The sequence below is a fragment of the Coffea arabica genome, chromosome 2c (assembly GCF_036785885.1).
Source record: "Coffea arabica cultivar ET-39 chromosome 2c, Coffea Arabica ET-39 HiFi, whole genome shotgun sequence".
In the NCBI taxonomy this organism is placed as follows: domain Eukaryota; kingdom Viridiplantae; phylum Streptophyta; class Magnoliopsida; order Gentianales; family Rubiaceae; genus Coffea; species Coffea arabica.
The window spans coordinates 6,353,738-6,373,806 of record NC_092312.1 but is presented as its reverse complement, the minus strand read 5'-3'; the positions used below and the strand labels follow the sequence as shown (position 1 = coordinate 6,373,806).

The 20,069-nt window shown below is 44.9% G+C and overlaps 1 protein-coding gene across 1 annotated transcript; it reads left to right on the top strand.

The window, feature by feature from the left end:
* Positions 1–1,058: 1,058 nt before the first annotated feature.
* LOC113725455 (telomere repeat-binding protein 4-like) lies at positions 1,059–6,437 on the top strand. Its single transcript, XM_027248610.2, has 10 exons — positions 1,059–1,398; positions 2,339–2,478; positions 2,569–3,397; positions 3,521–3,721; positions 3,801–3,854; positions 3,967–4,046; positions 4,605–4,840; positions 4,954–5,289; positions 5,413–5,476; positions 6,054–6,437. The coding sequence occupies exons 2-10, from the start codon at positions 2,398–2,400 to the stop codon at positions 6,249–6,251; spliced, it is 2,079 nt and encodes a 692-aa protein (XP_027104411.2). The 5' UTR covers positions 1,059–1,398; positions 2,339–2,397; the 3' UTR covers positions 6,252–6,437.
* Positions 6,438–20,069: the final 13,632 nt, after the last annotated feature.

Sequence of the window (20,069 nt, the reverse complement as noted above, 5' to 3'; positions counted from 1 at the left end):
ATATACTGTAACAATCTGATATGTATAAAGAAAAAAAAAATAATTAGAAAATACATTAATAAAAAATATAAAATTTTTTATATTAAAAAAAAAAAGCTATGAGCCGAACAAGGTGTGACGTGAGCACAAAAGCAAAAAAACCCTTCGGGTGATATCACCATTACTAAGTTTTTAATTTTGTGCTTCGACTCTTCTTTACTTCTGAGTTGAATTGTATTACCACACAGAGAACTTCGCTTCTTTTTATCCATTCTGCTGAAACCCAAAACTTAGGCCCCCGTTTGGCAAGCGAATTTTTTGGGTGTTTATTTAAAGTTTTACTGTAGGTTATTGTAGAAGTTTTTAAAAAAAATTTATGAAGTGTGTAAATATTTGAATATTTTGAAGTGTATAGTTTAAAATTTTCGAAAAGTTTTTTGAGATTACAGTAACTAATGTTTATAAAAAACTTGTAACAGATAAATTTGACAAAAAACTCAAATGCCAAACAGGGCCTTATTTCCTTTAGAAAAGTCTGAGAATTAAAACTTTTCCTTGATCAAACGTAAAACACTACTGTTATTTGTGCTCTTTTTTAAATTCTGCTATTATCAAATTATATGAAGCTCTTATATTATATGATCGCATTCTCAAATCCCAATGCCAATAATGCTAATTGATTCCTGACGGCAAATATCATACTGGAATCGAATTATTTTATGGCCAATATAATTAGCTAATCACTAGTTACTAGTACTAAGCTTCACCACAATCATAATCAGCGATCAAGGGTGGGGGCGGGGGGAAGGAATGACAAACCGCGGTTTATTTTAATTAAAAAATTATTTCGGAGACAGAAAGAAACGAAGCCACCTGCCACGTGGCGGGAGCTATCTTGTGGATGGATAAAATAGTTATGGTGGTAAAATATTTGAAAGACGGAGAGAGGAGTTAGGAAGTGGTCCGCCCAACTGTCCCAACCCATGCCAACCGGAAACGCATCCCATTGGAACCGGCTAGCCCGGTTGTGTGGTCAATAAGTGTATTTATCTTTGTGGGGATAGAGAGATTTATGGTTTATTAAGTGTTAGTGATAGAGAGAGAGAGAGGTTTTAGCACTCTGTTAAAAAACTCTTGGTTGGTTGGTTGATTGGTTGGTTTTTCCTTTCTTCTCTACTTCTTTACCCCCAAACCCAGAGAGGTTTTTCCATTTCCATCCAAACAATTCTCCCCTCTATTCTCCTGACATGACACAACAGTTTCTCAATTTCGCTATTGTGTCTCCTTACATTATTTGAGCTCAGAAAAAAAACACCACCGGAAAACAGAAGTACGATCTTATTTATTTTTCCCGCTGTTTTTTTTTTTGTACAGAATAACGTAGGGAGGTTGCTGATTGATTTGCGTCGGATCACACAGGTAATTGTTTGAATTGTTGCTTGGATTTGAAGTTTTGGTGGTTGAATTGAGGTTGATCGTGGGGAGATCTGGTGAGATTTGAAGGAATTGTTTGATTTTGATCTTGCGTGATCGCGGTGAATTTAGAGGGTTTTTGCATGATGTGTCTCGGAATGATTTAGGATGAAGCATCGGAGTTTACGTAATTAGATCGCCGAGGGTTTTAGAATTATGTTTTCTTTTTGGGGAAATTCTCCTGAATTTTGGTTTATTGATTGAGGTTGTTGAATTTAGATGGAATTTGAATCTGATCTGGTGTTTATTTAATCTGAGGAATATAAATGGAATTCAATCATGTTAACTTTACTCATTTCTTCTTCTGCTTCTTGAAATTCCCATTTCTTATCTCCGTGCACGAATTAGGAACTTCCTTTTCTCAAGAGTTTTTTGGGTATATTCCAGAGAGAAAGAGAAATTGTTGTGTTTGAGAAATTCTCCTTTTCTTTAGTTTCTTTTGAAAAAATCTGGGTGCGGATCGAGGAGGAGGAATTTGGAATCTGGTGCTAATTTCAACGTCTTTAACTCCCCAGTGATGGCTGAATTTTGAGTTGTCCTAGTCTTTATGTTGCTTTTAAGGCCTTCTTTGTTTTGTTCTTAACGTTTTCTTTCTCTCTTTCTTTCTATTTTTTTGATTAATTTTTATAAAGAAAAGGCTTTTGAATGAACGTCCCGGATCAAGTTGTCAGCTACAGAGGCTTGGTTTCTGGTACTTACGAAAACATATTCTGGGATTTTGTTGAAATTGGACTTTTGTTTTGGGTGTGAAGTTGAATTACTTGCTCATATAATCCTCTGGTGTTATAAATTGTCGAGATGTTGGGCATTGCTGGTTGGTGATGGGTCAGAAAGCACGTTTCTGCATATTCACATGCCTGACTGATTAACTGTATTCTGAATACAGGTTTGCTTTAGAGTACTCGTGCATTGCGTTTCATGACTTTCTGGCATGCTTCTTGAGATATGGTGTTGAAGAAGAGGTTGGATTATGGATTCCATGGCTATCAAATCCCTGTCATCCCTAGGGCTCCTCGATCAGTTAGAGTAAGCATCTGCTTATAAAAGTCAAACGGTTACTTGTAGTATTTTTAGTGTTTTTTGCGGTCTCAAGCATCTCTTGGTTCGTCTTATCAGAGGAGGGGTGCGCATAAAAAGTCAGTGGAAGATCACCAAATTTGTGCATTTGAATTGCTGGCTGCTGTGGCTGGGAAACTGTTGCAGGAGAGTGAAAGCTCTGCTTCTAGTAATGCATCAGAAGCTAAGGTTCAACCTTGTCACATGGATGGCATAAAAAAGGAACGGAGTGAAGAAACTAAAGCTTTCAGGACAGAGTGCCTTGATCAGGGGAGCTGTGTGGAAAGTACATTTATACCTGAACGTGTGGCAGGAGAACAAAATTTTAAGTCTTCTGTGGAGGATCATCCCAATTTAGAAAACGATTCCATTATCACAAGTTCTGATTTTTCAAAGAAAGTTGATTGTGATTTGAAGTTGGGAATCTGCAATAACAAAACTGCAGATGAGGATAACCACTTTAATGTAGCGGGTGGCTCCCATCCTTCACAAAATATATGCAATGGTAAAACAGAGACTGCAGCTAAAAGACAAGTAGGGGATGAAACCAAATGGAGTCAAGAACTAACTGTGGCTAACTCTCCCAATGTAAAGCATCAAGTCGGGAAGTGTATGAATAGTAAAACAGTGATTAACTCAGATAGTAGTGTACAGTTGTCCTTGTACAGGGACCCTGTTTCTAGTGTTTCTTTTCCCAAGCACAGGAATAATGTAAATTTAGGAATTAGAGATGATGACGATAATTCTTTTGGGTGGAATAAGTTAAGCACCAAGTTTAGGGCCTTCAGGCCTCAAGCACGCAATGGCTACCGAAGGATTAGGAAGATGCTGCAATCGAAATACTGGAGAGTTGCACCCAAGTTGAGAGATTATGAAGTTTCAAATACCAGTAAGTGGAGGCTCTTCATTATGTCCTTAGAGAATGCCTTTTTTTTAAAACTAATTTATCTAGGTTGTTTATCGAGTTATTTTATTGCCATAAATATTTACAACTAACATTTTGGCATTGCAGATGAAGGAATGAGGTCATTTTACCGAAACAGAAAATTCATTCACACAAGGGATAGATGTCAACATGAAGCACCGTCCAAACGACGGAAATTGAGTGGTCGTAGATTTGTAGTTGCATATGACCAGGAAGCTAGTAGTGAAAGTATTTCTAATTCTCCTGAGAAGGGAGAATATAGGAGATCAGATGGTGTCTTAGATAAAGGTTCTTTTTGTAATGCTATCTCTGTTTTGAGTTCCTATGGCTGTGTCCTGTTTCTAAATCATTTCCTTTTTTCTCGCAGCAAATGGGTCATCAACATCTGTGAAAGTTCATAAAAAACCTAAGAATTCTAGTGGTATCGTCGTTTTACTCTTGTTTTTCCCTTATTCTCCATAGAGTGATAATTGTTTGCTTTTGGAACTTGAGCATGATAGATAGTCGCTGACGTGTTTTATTTCATTTTACAGTGAAATTTAGCATAAAGTCCTTCAAGGTGCCAGAGCTCTATATTGAGGTTCCTGAAACTGCTACAGTTGGTTCGCTGAAGGTATCTATTTATGGCTCTGTGATTGAAATGCATGTATCCTGATATCAGCATATCAAGTTTTGGGATTTGGCCATTATTATTCTATTCTTTGCTATTGCTATCACAGGGGTGATATGTATAGGTCTTAGTTCAGCTCTTTCTATCTGATTTTAAGCTGTCTTATGGTTCTCATAGAAACATAATTCTTGTTGACTGGTGGTCATCATGGTAACATGCCATGGTTGCCAGTGGAACAAGTTAAGGAACCATAATGTGGTTATCAAGGTGTATATTTTGACAGAAATTTTGTCAAACTCGTTTTACACTTAGCAATTGATTGGCTAATTGTCTATTCTAAGCTCTAGTAATCATTGGTGATGACATGATACTGGCATCAGATACTCTTTAAATTGGTAGATAATTTGTTATGACATGCAATTTGTTTTAACAGTCCAACCACTTTTGTTACGGGAATATTGTATTAATGAAAGAGAAGTATATCTTGTGTTACAGCTGCTTAATTGCTGTTGAAAATTGCTGCAGTCATTGTATGATATCTGATGTTTATGTTTCCCACAGACAACAGTGTTGGAGACCGTGACCGCAATACTTGGAGGTGGAGTGCGGGTTGGGGTTGTCCTGCAAGGAAAGAAAGTCAGGGATGATAATAGAACTCTGCAACAGACCGGAATTTCTCATGGTGGCAACCTTGATTCTTTGGGATTCATTTTGGAGCCTAATTTTACTCAAGTAATTGAGCCTTCTAAAGATTCTCCTCAGCAGTTGCAACATGATACCGATGAAAAATTCATCAGGTAATGTAATTGTTCTATACTTGAGGATTTTACGTGTAACATCATACATGCAGGTGTAAAATTTTTATTTCTGGTTTTGATGTAAGATGTATTAACACAGCCTACATTTTCAGGCCTCCAGCCAGTCCCCTTCAAAATTCTGGACCATCCAATGCTGCGATTGACCCTCTTCCTGCGACTAAGATGGAAAAGCAGAACGTATCTAACCATGAAATCATTCTCTCTCCTAAGACCCCTGTAATAGACTCCAAAGCAGTAGTAGATGGGGCTGGGACAGAGTCTAAAGCATTGGTTCCAGTTGCCCCAGTGGGTGCAGAGGCACTAGCAATGGTTCCCGTGAGCCAGAAAATGAAACGCTCTGAAGTTTCACAGCGTAGAACTAGGAGGCCATTTTCTGTTGGTGAAGTGGAAGCGCTGGTTGAAGCTGTAGAGATACTTGGAACTGGGAGGTACTCTGATATTTGCCTAACTATTCTCCGCATACTCTTCTTGTCGATGTACAAATTTACTCTTCATAAGAAAGAGAATGATATGTTCCATATAAGATGATTAACATCTCTCACTCTGTATAGGTGGCGTGATGTTAAAATGCGTGCTTTTGACAATGCAGATCATCGAACCTATGTTGACTTGAAGGTGAGAACCCCCCCCCCCCCTTTTTTTTTGTCCAAGTAGATGTTGTCTGTGGAACCTATGCAGATCATCTGTGGAAATTGCAGTTTTGTTTAACTAGGTGGCTATTATTTGACGTTCTTGAGTACAGATTTGTTAATGAGTTGAAATTGGGCAGTGAGGGAAAAAAATGTTGGTTTGGTGCTGATGCTCTTGGTTATGGTTAACTAAATGAAAATAGAGAAATAATTGATGATCACTATTGTAATAATATTCTCTATACTGCATTTGCTTCTGCTGTCCTGGAGCTTGCTGAAGTGTGTTTGTACTTGTGAACTGACTTGGGACCCTTTTTAACTAGTGTATACCATATTAAGTTCTGTTATTGGAAGAAGACCTGTATCTAATTGAGTATAGGATGAGATGCAGAAAATCATCTGATTTTCACTTTTCATAGGTTAAAAAATATCTATCAGCAAAATTGCTAAAAAGATGCTTGTATATCATGATTGTTTGATGATATTGAAAAGTGAGAGGGACACTTGGGCCACTTTGTGATAGTAGACTTGGCCTTTGTAATATGGATCTCCTCTGCATACAGGATAAATGGAAAACTTTGGTCCATACAGCGAGCATTTCTCCACAGCAAAGAAGAGGAGAGCCTGTGCCTCAGGAGCTTCTGGACCGAGTTTTGTCTGCCCACTCATATTGGTCTCAACATCAGTCTAAGCAACATGGGAAGCATCAAATTGAACCCCTGCAGATAATGGATGCGCAAGCAGAAAAGTATGAAGCTTGAAGTTTCAACCTGTGAGCATGTAAAAATTTGTGGTAGGAAATGAAAACCCCAAAATGTAAAAAGATTGTGAAATTTTATTGTAGCATTGTCACACTCACTGTCACTGATTTATTGCCAGCCTAATTTCTTTGAGTAGGGGTGGGCTGGCACATGTAAATGATGAAATAAAGGTTGCACTTACAAGAATTTAGTAGCGACTCCTGATTCATTGTTCTATTCTTTGAACATAGTTGTAGAACAAAGGTGATTGGCACGAAGAGAATGAAAGTGCACGTTGTAACAGCTGTTGTTGTTGTTGAAACATCTTCTTGGTTATTCGTTATGAAGAAATCCTCCTATTCTTAGCTGTAAAATGAACAGAGATTTAGCTGCGTGTTCCATCTGTTCTCATGTGGATGTGGGGAGTGAGTTGAGAAGACAAACTCAAAACTTGCGAATATGTTCTGTAATTTGATTACGTTGTGGTGGGCAAAAATAGATTCTCATATAAAAGAACATGGTAGCGGATTTGAGGATTCTCAGCAGACTTATTATGCAGGCAGGTTCGCCAGCCATGTTCTTATTGGTGTTGAATTAGAAGATTTTTAGGTAGGTAGGCAAAGGGATGCTAGCTAGGAGAATGTAAAGTGGGTGAAAAGCGCTGCGGTGTATCAATTGGAATCTCCCCGTTAAAGCCTTTCAACATTAATAATTTAGAATTCAGATTTTAATCCTTTTCATTTTCAGATTTTAATCCTTGGGTGAGGAAGCAAAGTTTTAGCGGAAAGAAACGTGGGTGGTTCCAGTTCTGGTGGTGTTTTCGTTTGTGTGGCGGAAAAGGGAAGTTGTCCCCATTCTCCATTGGTTTAACGACACGGCGAAGTAGAAAAATTACTCCCTCTCTGTGAAGGACCGAAACTGAAAGAGGTGGCAGTATTGTGGTGTAGTCGGGGAAACTTGGAAGAAAAACTCTTACCCTTACCCCTACCCTTGGGGTGTTTGGAGCATAAAGTACGCGGTGAGATTGACCATTAATTAATACTCCCTCCCTTTTTTTATAACTTGCTTAAATCTGTACACTACTTTCCTTTTGTACCCTCATTAATTGTTCAATTCATCCATGTTTTCTCTCACTAGAGTACTAAATGAGCAGATAATTACTAGGGTTGTTACAAAGAGACAAGCAATAATTACTAGGAGAGATAAAAGGGTAAAATTGTAAAAAAATAACTAATACTGTATGGGGATAATAAAATGACAGATAAAAGTACACTAGAGCAATTTTCTTAAACGTCAGTTATAAAAAAAGGGAGGGAGTAATAATAATAAATGACGCTTGAAGCAGCCGATGAAGCAGTTAGCATTGTAAATACTAGTAATTGCCTGTTTTTGCCAGATCATAACACAGGATAGGAACAGGGAACAAGTCAGGACAAGGTTTAGAACTCGATAAAAAAAAAAAAAGGTCGGAAAGACAAGACTGGAAACCCAAGGAATGAAGTTCTTCTTCCTTTTTCCGTTTTCATAAATTTTATTTTCGGAAAACAAAATAGATTGGTCCAGGGAATATGGCGGTGGGCGGTGCTTGTTAAGCAGCAAAGCACGTTGGGGCATGTGAAAGCTGAGTAAAAGAGTTGGTTGCATGGAAAGATGGGCATATATACACACACACGCATATATACGTGATTGATTGAGATTGCGGTTTTGTGGGAGTTTCAGTCTGTCTCAATAGTGGTATTTGTTTGAAAGTATAGTACTTATTAGTAGAAATCCAATAGAAGAAATAGTGGTTGTAGCAGTACATAAATGACAAATCTGGTGCGGTTGGGAACCGGGGCTCGACGATCAGATCAGGCGGTGCATTTGTATGGATTACGTTTGGATGAAGCAAAGGTCGAACGAACATGGACCAGACCAACATAGCACGCTACGTATCTGGGTTTCACTCTAGTTTTTAAGTTTTGGGGACAATAAATAAATGAGAGGCACGTTAGCCAATTCCCTATTGACTACTAGTACCCAACCCAGGCTGCCAACAACAATTACAGCTCTTTCCTCATCTGATTCAGATCTGAATCCCCCCACTAAATCACTTTTTTTTTTTTTTCGCGTTGCTTCCTTAATCGCTAGATTATGGATTTGGGCTCCTTAACCAACTTTGCTAATGTATTACAGATCTTAAAAACCTAGTAATTACTTTGAAAAGCGTGTTGCAAAATGAATGAGTTCATCTATGAGACTGACTCGACTGCATTAGCTTCCATGCTCGTGCCGCAACCAGATTGTGCCCAAGAAGGTTCTATTGGTTGATTATATTATTGCAGCATATCATTTGAACCCCTCAAAAGTATTTACAACTTGCCATCTCAATTAGGCTTTGAGTCCAAGCGTTCCACATTAGACATTTATAATTCATTTTTCTCTTCTTTAAGTACAAGTAACTCCCACGGTCGCCCCTCGGGGTTGGTTCGGCTGATGATAGGGTTGCCTATTTAGATTCTGGCACCGTGTGCTCCTTCTGCCATCTTGTCTTGTATATCCTTAGGAGGTGGGATGCATAAGAACAGGAGATTAGTCGGATCGAAAGCTCCTGTGTTGACAAAAAAAAAAAAAAAAAAAAAACTCCCACGGTCAATTATACCAATACTTCTTGATCGCAATTCAAGAACGCTCTATAGTTAATAGCTCACGAATAACGAGATGAACGCTAACAAAAGGTTCAGAATAAATTCCACTTATTTAAGGTTCTAAAAACATGGTAGGCAATTGCACGATCTTTTGGTCCATGATTAAAATGGTGCTAATTATAACATCCTAGTTTTTATCGATAGCTATGAAAGTTAGGAGCTATAGATTGCAGCCAATAGCCACGGTCGGTATTGCGTCTAAATTCCTAATTAACCGAAAAAGAATAAAGAATTGGACATTCCTCGACTACATGGGTTATGCCCATTGCTGTGGGTTGCATGAGTTTGTCATTTTCCTTCCTAAAGGAAAATCCTGTTCCAAACAAAATACGACACAAATTAATGATAGCTCATCTTCTTGATTATAGGAATTCTTATATTGGTATCCATCATTTACACATGCTTTGATTTTTTGCTATAAAAAAAAAAAAGGGCGAATCACGTTTTTGTCGTTTTCAATAGCCCAAATTTGTACAAGACCAACTCCAGTGGGGCGATGCTATAGCACGTACATGGCCTAGAAATGCAAGATTGTTGGTATTGGTATCGTAATTATTGGATGAAGACCTTTGAAAAGGTGAAGTGATGGGCCTGGTTGATTTGCGGAAACCGTGCACTCTCAAAGAAATTTTGGACCCATTTGGGCTGCCTTAACCACCACGTTCCGTGCAGTAGGCTCGAAATTTTGCATGTCTGCACGACAACTTTCCTGGCGTCGTAGTGTACTGCTGAGAAGACTGCCGAAAGTTGTTTTTGTTTTTTCGAAGGCCGAAAGTTGGATGCAACATATGGAAGTTTGATTTTCTGTGATCTTCTCTCCTTTTCATTTGAAATGAGAAGATTTCATTGATTGAAAGCCATATCAGCCAGTAGAATAGGCTGCACAAAAAAGATGCTCTGCCTCTGCAACCAAACAGTTCCATGAAGACAAATTCTATCTAATTTGATAAAGATCCTCAAGATACAGCTAAAAAAAACAATTAGGTGAAGTGACTGAATATCTTATCAATGCACCCAAAAATTCTTAAGAAATTAATTTTGGACATTTGGTCTCTTGACATAATTGAACAAGAATTCTTAGAATTATTATAGCCATTAAAGGATCTGTTTATGAAGGTAAATTAGCTAATAGTACTTGCCATGTGCTCGGGAGTAAAAAAAAATTTTTAATTAGGAATTGAAAACTTTATTACATTGTTATCGAACATGTTTACTTTAAGATCAAGGGAAGTGCTTTATAATAATAATAAATCAACTGCAGGAGATCAAATATAGTAAAGCCCAGTAAAGACAATAGCCGGACGCAACCAACTTCCGAGCTATAGATGTGGGCCCTAAAAATTCAGGATTCTTGGCAAGCGGAAAAAAAATTTGTTAACCAATTACATCTAGAGTGGTTGCCTACCATATGTCTTTATAGGATGGAAGATTAAAAGTTCAAACATTACCTACCATCAAAAGTTGCTACTTAATGTGATTTCTCTTAAATCTATATGAGTGTCTCTTGCACCCGTATGATTTGATGGTAGTTCAATTTCCGTCAGTTCTTCGTGACTTTGGTGGGTCATCTCCTTAGTAGGAGTAGTAGTTCCCGTTGATTAGACACCCGTATGATCCGATAATGTTTATCGATTCCCCGTGACCCTGTTAGATCATTGTCTTAACAGGAGTAGTAGTCCCCATCGACTTCTCGCGAGTAGTTTCCTTCGATTCATCGTGATCCTGTTGGGTCACCTCCTTAGTAGGAGTAAATATAAATGGTGATAATAGAAAAAAAAAGTAAAAAAATTTGTTGCTTTATTATTTGACTTGGTGTCACATACGCCTATTAACTGGGTAACTTGAGTTAGGTTTTAACATATTCAAACTTAATTCATATAAAATAACATTATTTAAGTCTGAGCTCAATTCGGTCTTATTCACATTTTATAATTCATGCTCGATTCACAAAAAAAGTAGAGCATCAGGCCTACTATAAGTAAATCCGAACTCACTTCATGTCTATTTCAAGTTAATAACATTCAATTAAACGGAACAACTAACTACTCATAGATGTTCTACAACACCTAATAAAGTCGCAACGTCAGTAAAAAATTTGAATTCCATGATAAAAAAAGATTGAATGTTATAACAAAAGATTTTTAGAAACAAACGATTGAAAAAGAACAATTTGTTATAAATCAGTAATCTAAAATTCAGTCATTTGATTGGATTAATTAAACACGTTTTCTCAATTTACACATAACTTGTTGAGGATGCTCACCTCGGACACCCCGCACGTCCGAGGTGAATCCACCTCGTCCCTCGAGTCAACACAGACGGTTTGTACAGAGGTCATCCCCGTCTTGAGGATAACCCCTGAGCTCGGCCGGATCCCTAATCTACCGTGTGGGTGACCTCGGCACCCCCACCTCGGCCGCACGCTGATGATGTCAGGCCACCTGACATCACCCGAGACCAGTGCTTTATCTGAAAAGCACTGGAGGCACTTAATGGCACCTGCCCAATACTCTCCGTCATCATACCCAAAAAGCTACAGTGTCAGGGTCAGACCTCCTGACAGGGGACAGAGCCGTAATGCCAGAGAGTGGGTCCCACCAGCATGAGCTTTCCGTCCTGTCCACTACTCTCCTATAAATACCCCACACACACTCCCAACAAGTAAGCACACTGTTCATTTGCTTATACTCCAGCATTTTCTCGTTCTCATACTAACTTGATCGTCGGAGTGATCCCAGGGGAGAAGCCCCGCCACTCACCTCAGCTCAGAAGGTTCACTTCGGACCTATCCTACTACCTCAGAGAGGGCTGATTTAGGTCGGCTTAACTATCCACCAAAAATCACCTTTTCAATTTGAAGCCCCGCCACTCACCTCAGCTCAGAGGGTTCACTTCAGACCTATCCTACTACCTCAGAGAGAGCAGATTTAGGTCGGCTTAACTATCCACCAAAAATAACCTCTTCAATTGGCGCCGTCTGTGGGAAACGAGACTTGCTAAGATGAGATCCACGCGCTCTAGAAGCGGAAGAGTTCCCTCCACCGAGGCTGGGCAGACCTCGGGAGCCCAGCAAGATCGCATTTCTGAAGAGCAAGGGTCCCAAAGGACCCAACCCAACAACGAGGACGCCATCGCCAAGATGGCCGAGTTCGTATCAGACAACCCCAACATTTTTGAGGAGCTGGGAAGATACCTCAAGAGACAGGGGAAAGAAAAGGCCGAGTCTTCCAAGAGGAGGCCGACGAAGTCTCCTGAAGCGCCCTCAGGTGAGGACTCTGATGAGGGGCGTCTCTCTCGGAGTACCTCTAGGCGCGCCTCCTCCAAGACGACCTCTAAACTTGTCTCCATCTCCCGGGCGTTTTCCCGGGGACTGCTAGGGAAACGTGCCGAGGACCCGTCTCGGCGCCCCGGGGGCCTAGCTTCTGACTACATGAGGGCTCCGCCCTTCACCGATGACATCAATGGGGAGATGGTGCCCCCGAACTTCAAGCTTCCAAACTTGCACACTTATGACGGCCGAGATGACCCCGAGAATCACCTCCGCGCATTCATCTCCGCTTTCCGCCTCTACTGCGTCCCTGACGCCGTGATTTGTCGGGTTTTCCCCATCTTCTTACATGGGACTGCTCGAAAGTGGTTCTGGAGTTTAGAACCAAAGAGCATTTCCTCCCTGGATGAGCTGATAGACCGGTTCATCCACCGCTTTGTGTCGTCTCGACCAATAACGAAGACTTCAGCTTACCTCTTGAACTTGCAACAGGGTCAGGGCGAGTCACTTCGCTCATACGCCCAGAGGTTCAACGAGGAGAATGTACAGATACCTGATCAGAACGAGCAGGTAACTATTGCTGCCTTCACCAACGGGTTAGTAGCTGGGATCTTCAACACCGAAATCCATCGGAATTACCCTCGTACACTTCGGAAACTTTGGGAAAGAGTAGACCAGGGAATCCGAAGTGTACGAGGGTAATTCCGATGGATTTCGGTGTTGAAGATCCCAGCTACTAACCCGTTGGTGAAGGCAGCAATAGTTACCTGCTCGTTCTGATCAGGTATCTGTACATTCTCCTCGTTGAACCTCTGGGCGTATGAGCGAAGTGACTCGCCCTGACCCTGTTGCAGGTTCAAGAGGTAAGTTGAAGTCTTCGTTATTGGTCGAGACGACACAAAGCGGTGGATGAACCGGTCTATCAGCTCATCCAGGGAGGAAATGCTCCCTGGTTCTAAACTCCAGAACCACTTTCGGGCAGTCCCATGTAAGAAGATGGGGAAAGCCCGACAAATCACGGCGTCAGGGACGCAGTAGAGGCGGAAAGCGGAGATGAAGGCGCGGAGGTGATTCTCGGGGTCATCTCGGCCGTCATAAGTGTGCAAGTTTGGAAGCTTGAAGTTCGGGGGCACCATCTCCCCATTGATGTCATCGGTGAAGGGCGGAGCCCTCATGTAGTCAGAAGCTAGGCGCCGAGGCGGGTCCTCGGCACGTTTCCCTAGTAGTCCGGAATTCCCTCGTACACTTCGGGAACTTTGGGAAAGAGTAGACCAGGGAATCCGAAGTGAGGATGTAAATCGCATGAAACGAGAAGCACAAGCATCTCGTACGGGGCAAGATCCCCGGAGGAGGAAAGACACCGGCCGAAGTTAACCCGGCCCAAGTGGCACTTCAACCCAACTCCGGGACCGCCGGAGTGTTTTCGATCGGATTGTGAAGGGGAGGTCGTCCACCTCGGACGCCGAGCTGACCCCGCTCAATTCTAGCCGGTCTCACGTCTTGGCGGTGATGAGGCAAAATCACCTCGGCCGAACTCCTCCTGAGATTCCAGGGAGTAGGGATAGGAGGAACTCCAACCTCTACTGTGCCTACCACCGAGATGTGGGGCACGAAACTGAAGATTGCAACGACCTAAAGCGAGAAATCGAAAACTTGATTCGACAAGTACACTTGAAACAATTTGTCCGCAAAGATGGAGGTCTCAACCGAAGTACCTCCCACCGGGAGAGCCGAGGTCTCCGCCGAGAGGACAGGCGGGATACCAAACTCCATTGCCGAGGTCCTGAGGACCATAAGGGGGATCAGAGACCTCCGCGCGACGGATCGCCGGGCTACGGCCCAAATATTGCCAGTGTGATCAACACCATCTCAGGTGGCCCAACGGGAGGAGACAGCCAGAACTCTCGGAAGCGGACCTACCGCCAAGCCGGTATGGAGGTGGCCGAGCCGAGCTCGAGGCTGTCCGAGGTGATAACCTATGGTCCCCGTAACCCTGTCCCCGCCGCCTCCAGCAATCACGAGACCCTCGTGATTGAGATCCTCACTAACAATTACATAGTCAAAAAGGTCTATGTTGACCCCGGAAGCTCGGTAGACGTCATGTACTACAGAACTTTCGAGAGTTTGAAGCTGACCCGAGAGCAACTCACTCCGGTTAGAACTCCCCTTGTTGGTTTCGGGGGACACGTCGTCCACCCGGAGGGCATGGTGAATTTGATGGTGACTATCGGGCGTCATCCCCGCTGCCGAACTGTGCCTGTCAGCTTTGCGGTGGTCAAAGCGGACTCTCCTTACAACATGCTGATAGGCCGACCCACGCTCAACGCCTTGAGAGCCGTATACTCCACCTACCACCTGAGTTTCAAATTCCCAACACCCGCAGGGATGCCGAGGTGAGCAGCGACGTGGGCGCAGCCCGGGAGTGCTACCTCGCCACCATTCAAGCAGCAGTCACACCTTGGCCCTCGCCGAGGTCAGAAAAAAAGTGGCCGGCTGTCCTCTCCATAAACTGCATCGACCCTAAGAAGGCAGGAAAGCCCAACAGGCTTGAGCCTGGGGATGAGGTGGAACGAGTAGTCTTGGATGAAGCCAAACCTGACCAAGTGATCCAAGTAGGGGCCGGACTCCTCTCACCCCTGAAAGAAGAAATGATCTCCCTGATCAAGAACCACCGAGACATCTTCGCGTGGTCCGCAGATGAAGTGGTCGGAGTGCCACCTGAGCTCATGACTCACCAACTCAACGTTAACCCACAGGCTCGACCTGTGCGGCAGAAACGAAGGCACTTCGGCCCCGAACGCAGCAAGGTCATATCGGACGAGGTCGACAAGCTCTTTCCGTCCAAGATAATTCACGAGATCCAATATCCCACCTGACTGTCCAACCCAGTCATGGTCAAAAAGGACACCGGCGGATGGAGGATGTGTGTAGATTTCACCGACCTCAACAAGGCCTACCCCAAAGATTGCTATCCTCTGCCGAGAATAGACGCCCTCGTCGACTCGGCAATGGGGTATGAAATCCTCTGCTTCCTAGATGCCTTCAAAAGGTATCATCAAATAGGAATGAGTGAAGAGGACCAAGAGAAAACGGCGTTCTACACCGACCGAGGTACATATTGTTACACTACCATGCCCTTTGGGCTAAAGAACGCCGGGGCGACCTACCAAAGACTGATCAACCGACTCTTCAAGGATCAGATCGGCCGCAAAGTGGAAGCCTATGTGGATGACATCCTCGTCAAAAGTCTCGCCACTTCATCCTTTCTGTCAGACGTGAGAGAGGTCTTTGGTGTCCTGCGAGACTCGAGGATGAAGCTGAATCCCAAGAAGTGCGTCTTCGGCGTCACATCGGAAAAATTCTTGGGGTATCTGGTTTTCCACCGGGGAATCGAGACCAACCCCGACAAGGTCAAGGCCATTCAGGACATGTCCCCACTTCGGAACGTCCGAGAAGTCCAAAGGCTGAATGGACGCCTGGCCGCGTTGAATCGCTTCTTGTCCCAGTCCGCCGAGAAAGCTCTGCCCTTCTTTAAGGTGCTGAAGAAGTCTGATCAGTTCGCCTGGACCGAGGAGTGCCAGGCTGCCTTTGACAAGTTGAAGCAGTATCTCCATCACCTGCCAACTCTCGCTTCACCTCGGACCGAGAAGAAGCTCTACCTCTACCTCTCTGCCGCCGACGAGGCTGTCAGCGCTGTACTCATCTGAGATGAGTGTACCCAAGTGCTGGTCTACTACGTCAGCCGAGCTCTCCGCGGGCCAGAGACTCGATACACTCAGGTGGAAAAACTGGTGTTGGGACTAGTCCACGCAGTTAGGCGATTGAAGCCCTACTTCCTCGCCCATCACATATCCGTCCGGACTGACCAGCCCATTCGGCAAATATTGGTACGCCCCGAGGCTTCCGGTCGCCTCACCAAGTGGGCTATCGAATTAGGGGAGTATGACTTGTCATACGAGCCACGCACCGCCATAAAAGCTCAAGTTTTAGCTGACTTCCTTGCTGAACTCACCTTCACGGAAGGTCCGGAGTCCACCTCCGCCTTAGCCGAGGTGTCCACCCCATCCCTGTGGACATTGTATGTAGATGGATCCTCTAATGGAGACGGCAGCGGAGCTGGACTACTCCTAGAAGGGCCCCAGGGAGAAGTGTGCTGATACGCCCTCCGCTTTGGCTTCCCGGCCACCAATAATGAAACCGAGTACGAGGCCTTGATTGCTGGACTCCAGTTGGCCCGCAGGCTCGGTGCCCAGCAAATCCACGTCCGCAGTGACTCCCAACTCGTTGTACGCCAAGTTCTTGATGAATACGAGGCCAAGGATGAGACCATGCAACGGTACCTCTCCAAAGTTCACCAACTCTTCGCGTACTTCGAATCTTTCGAAATCCAAAAAATACCCCGGTCCCAAAATAAGCGAGCCGACGCCTTATCCCGGCTGGCTTCCATTTCATTCTCTGACCTCAACAAGACAGTCTTGGTGGAAGTGCTGGATGAACCGGGATACGTGGAAGAGGTGGCATGCCCCGTGCACTCCGAAGATACCTGGATGACCCCGTTCATCCTTTTCTTGGGTCAGGGAGCACTCCCTGAAGACCGAGTCGAGGCGAGAAGAATACAACGCAAGGCGGCTCGGTACGTTCTCCGCGATGGAGAGCTGTACAAACGCTCCTACCTCGGCCCATGGCTGAGGTGTGTAACTCCCGAGGCCAGACGTCACGTCCTCCACGAGATCCACGAAAGCCTGTGCGGAGCTCACGTCGGCCACAGGATGTTAGCCAAGAAAACTATGCTCCTTGGATATTTCTGGCCATCACTTCGGCAAGACTCCCAGGACCTCGTTCTCGGCTGTCCTTCCTGCCAAGTCCACGCACCCGAGCACCACCAGCCCTCAAACTTCATGGTTCCCATCACTTCACCCTGGCCGTTCGAACAATAGGGGACAGACATCATAGGTCCTTTCCCTATAGCCGTCGGGGGTTATACCTTCCTGGTAACCGCCGTGGATTATTTCACCAAGTGGGTTGAGGCCGAGCCTCTGAGGACCATCACCGGGCTGGCCATTCAAAAATTCTTTTGAAAATGCATTATCTGCCGCTTCGGCATAGCTCAGGTCACCATCTCGGATAATGGAAGGCAATTTGCCGAGAACCCCTTTAAAGCCTGGTGCACAAACCTTGGCATCAAACAACACTTCACTTCGGTAGGCCACCCCCGGACCAATGGTCAAGTAGAAAACTTCAATCGGACTCTCCTGCATGGTCTCAAGACCCGACTCCACCGAGTTGGGTCATCTTGGGTGGAAGAGCTTCCAAGTGTCCTGTGGTCTTACCGGACCACGCCGAGATCCGCCACGCAAGAGACCCCTTTCTCCTTGACCTACGGCGCCGAGGCCGTCATCCCTGCCGAGATCCTTAACCCCAACCCCCGGCTGGCAGCCTATGCAGCCGAGGTGGACGATGAAGAGAGACAGCTGGATCTCGACCTCGTCGAAGAACGAAGGGACCTCGCCTCAGCCCGGATAGCTTCATACAAGAACACACTGGCACACTATTACAATGCCCGTGTCAGACATCGTACATTCCATCCTGGAGACTTGGTTCTTAGAAAAAACTCAGTCAGCCGAGCTGAACCGCAAGGAAAATTGTGCCTGAAATGGGAAGGCCCTTACTGAGTTGTGGAATCTGACCCTAAGGGGTATTGTAAACTGAGTTACCGAGATGGCTCATTAGTGCCGAGGTCTTGGCACGCCGAGAACCTCAAATTGTATTATACTTGAATTCTTAATGAAGTTATGACTTCGGATGTTATGTTATTTCTCAACATCGTTATTACGCTATTCAAAAAATAAGGGGGACAAGCAAGGGACGAAATCAAAGCATGAAATTAAAAGTGCTGAGATGAGAAGAAATAAGCTTTCATTCAACAGAAAAGAGGTGTTACAAAAAATACAAGGCCGAGGTCGGAATGCTACTAAACATTCTCCACCTCGGCCACCACTTTAAGGCCTACGAGCCTAGACCCCCGTCTCGGCTCCATCCCCGGTCTTGGCTCCCTCCTGTGCAGCCTTCTCGCCGGTCTCTTCCCCGCTGAGGTGAAACTCATCTCCTTCATGCACTTCGTCACCTTTGCGCCGAGGTCTTCTTCAGTGTTCTTCTCCTCGCCTTCCTCGAGCACTTCGTCGAGTTTGGACAGCCACTTGTTGAACTCGTTTTGGATTTCGGCCAAATTCCTTCCTGCCTGAATGCCTTCGGCCATCCGATCACATAACTCCTTGGAATTCTCATTGTAGCTGGCATGGTTTTTCAAAAACTCCAAGGCTTCGGAGGAGAGGTGAGCTGCGGCCTCGTCAATGACCGATGTGAAGCCAAACATGAAGTTAGGCGTAAGTAGTTGGCCGAGGTTCTTGATGAAGGTCTCGGACTTCCGGAAAGCCTCCACGGCCGAGGCTCCAGCACTCTCGAGAGCCTGTTCATGGGACTTCTTCACTTCGTCCCTCCTCTTTTCCTCCTCCTCGAGGGCCGACCTGAGACTATTCATTGTAGCCTCGGCCTCTTCGATCTTAGCCTCGGCTTCCTGAAATCGCCTCTGAAGCTCCGATTTCTCGGATTCGGACACCGCCAGTTTTTTCTCCAACTTGGAGATCTGATTCTGCAACATGCCGGTGTCCTGCTCCTCTACCAGAGCGTAGTACCGGTGTGTCATCTCGGCCACAAAGACCGAGGTGGAAGCTGTGGACACCATGAGGCTCTGGACCATCTCAGCCGGGGACAGTTCTTCATGAACTCCAAGTCCCTTGGCAAGGGGGAGTGCATTACTAGCTCTTGGGCAACCCAAGAATGCTGGCACCTGTCGTTAACTGAAATTTTCCAGTTCGGACACCAATGCCCGCCGGGGTGCGTCTTCTCGTCCCCGAGAAACACCGGGGGCTATGGAAACGATTCCATAGCGAGATCCCTGAGACTGGATTGACCGGGGCCTTCAACTGCTTGCCTCGGCCATGAGGAGGCGGGAGTGCCGTGACGATTCCAAGGGGCACTCCCTCTGTCACAGACGAGGTGGACCCAGTGGCCGCGGCGGCCGAGCTGCTTTGACCTCCCGAGGTGGGAGTGCTTTTGGCTACCGAAATCTTGGCAACTTATCCTTGTGACTTCTTCTTCGGCGGAGGTGCCGATGTCTCGTCAGAACTCTTTCTCTTCTGCCTCTTGGCCACTTCGGACGAGTTGGATACGACGATGTCGGACAATTTGACAACTGCACAAGAAACAAATATTATCACATGCCTTAGCCGAAATGAAAAGAAAAGAAAGAAAATTACAAGGTTTCTTAAGTTCAGTGGAAAAGAAGGGAGTTTTGGTAGTATTGATCACGGCTCGACTTATTCCCCCATCCACGAGCACGACTTCGGGGTAGTCATGGCTGAACAGCCGAAGTTCCGACTTCATCAGCTTCTGGAAGGACTCCTCTTCGGCATCTTCCGCAGAGGGGTCGGCCTTCGCCTTAATTGGCCTCCACCAAAAACCCCTCGGGAAGTCCACTCCGGACACGAAGAAATAGTCACGCTTCCAATTCTTGATCGAGCTGGGAGCACCAATCACCAACTTCGGGATGGCATTGTTCCGATTACAAACATAAAACCATCCCTTATCCGTCCCGTGTGCCTTGAGGGTGTAGCATCGGCGGAAGAGGTCGACAGAGGGAGTCAGCTCCTGATGTCGGCACAGCATCCAAAACCCCACGATGATGCGCACCGCATTCAGGGTGAGCTGGGTGATCGTCACGTGGAAGTGACGAAATAAGTCCCGGAGGAACCTCGACGTCGGCATCCTCAGCCCGGCCTCCAAAGGGGGGCTTATCGGCTGTGTCATCCACCTCGGGCGGTGTAA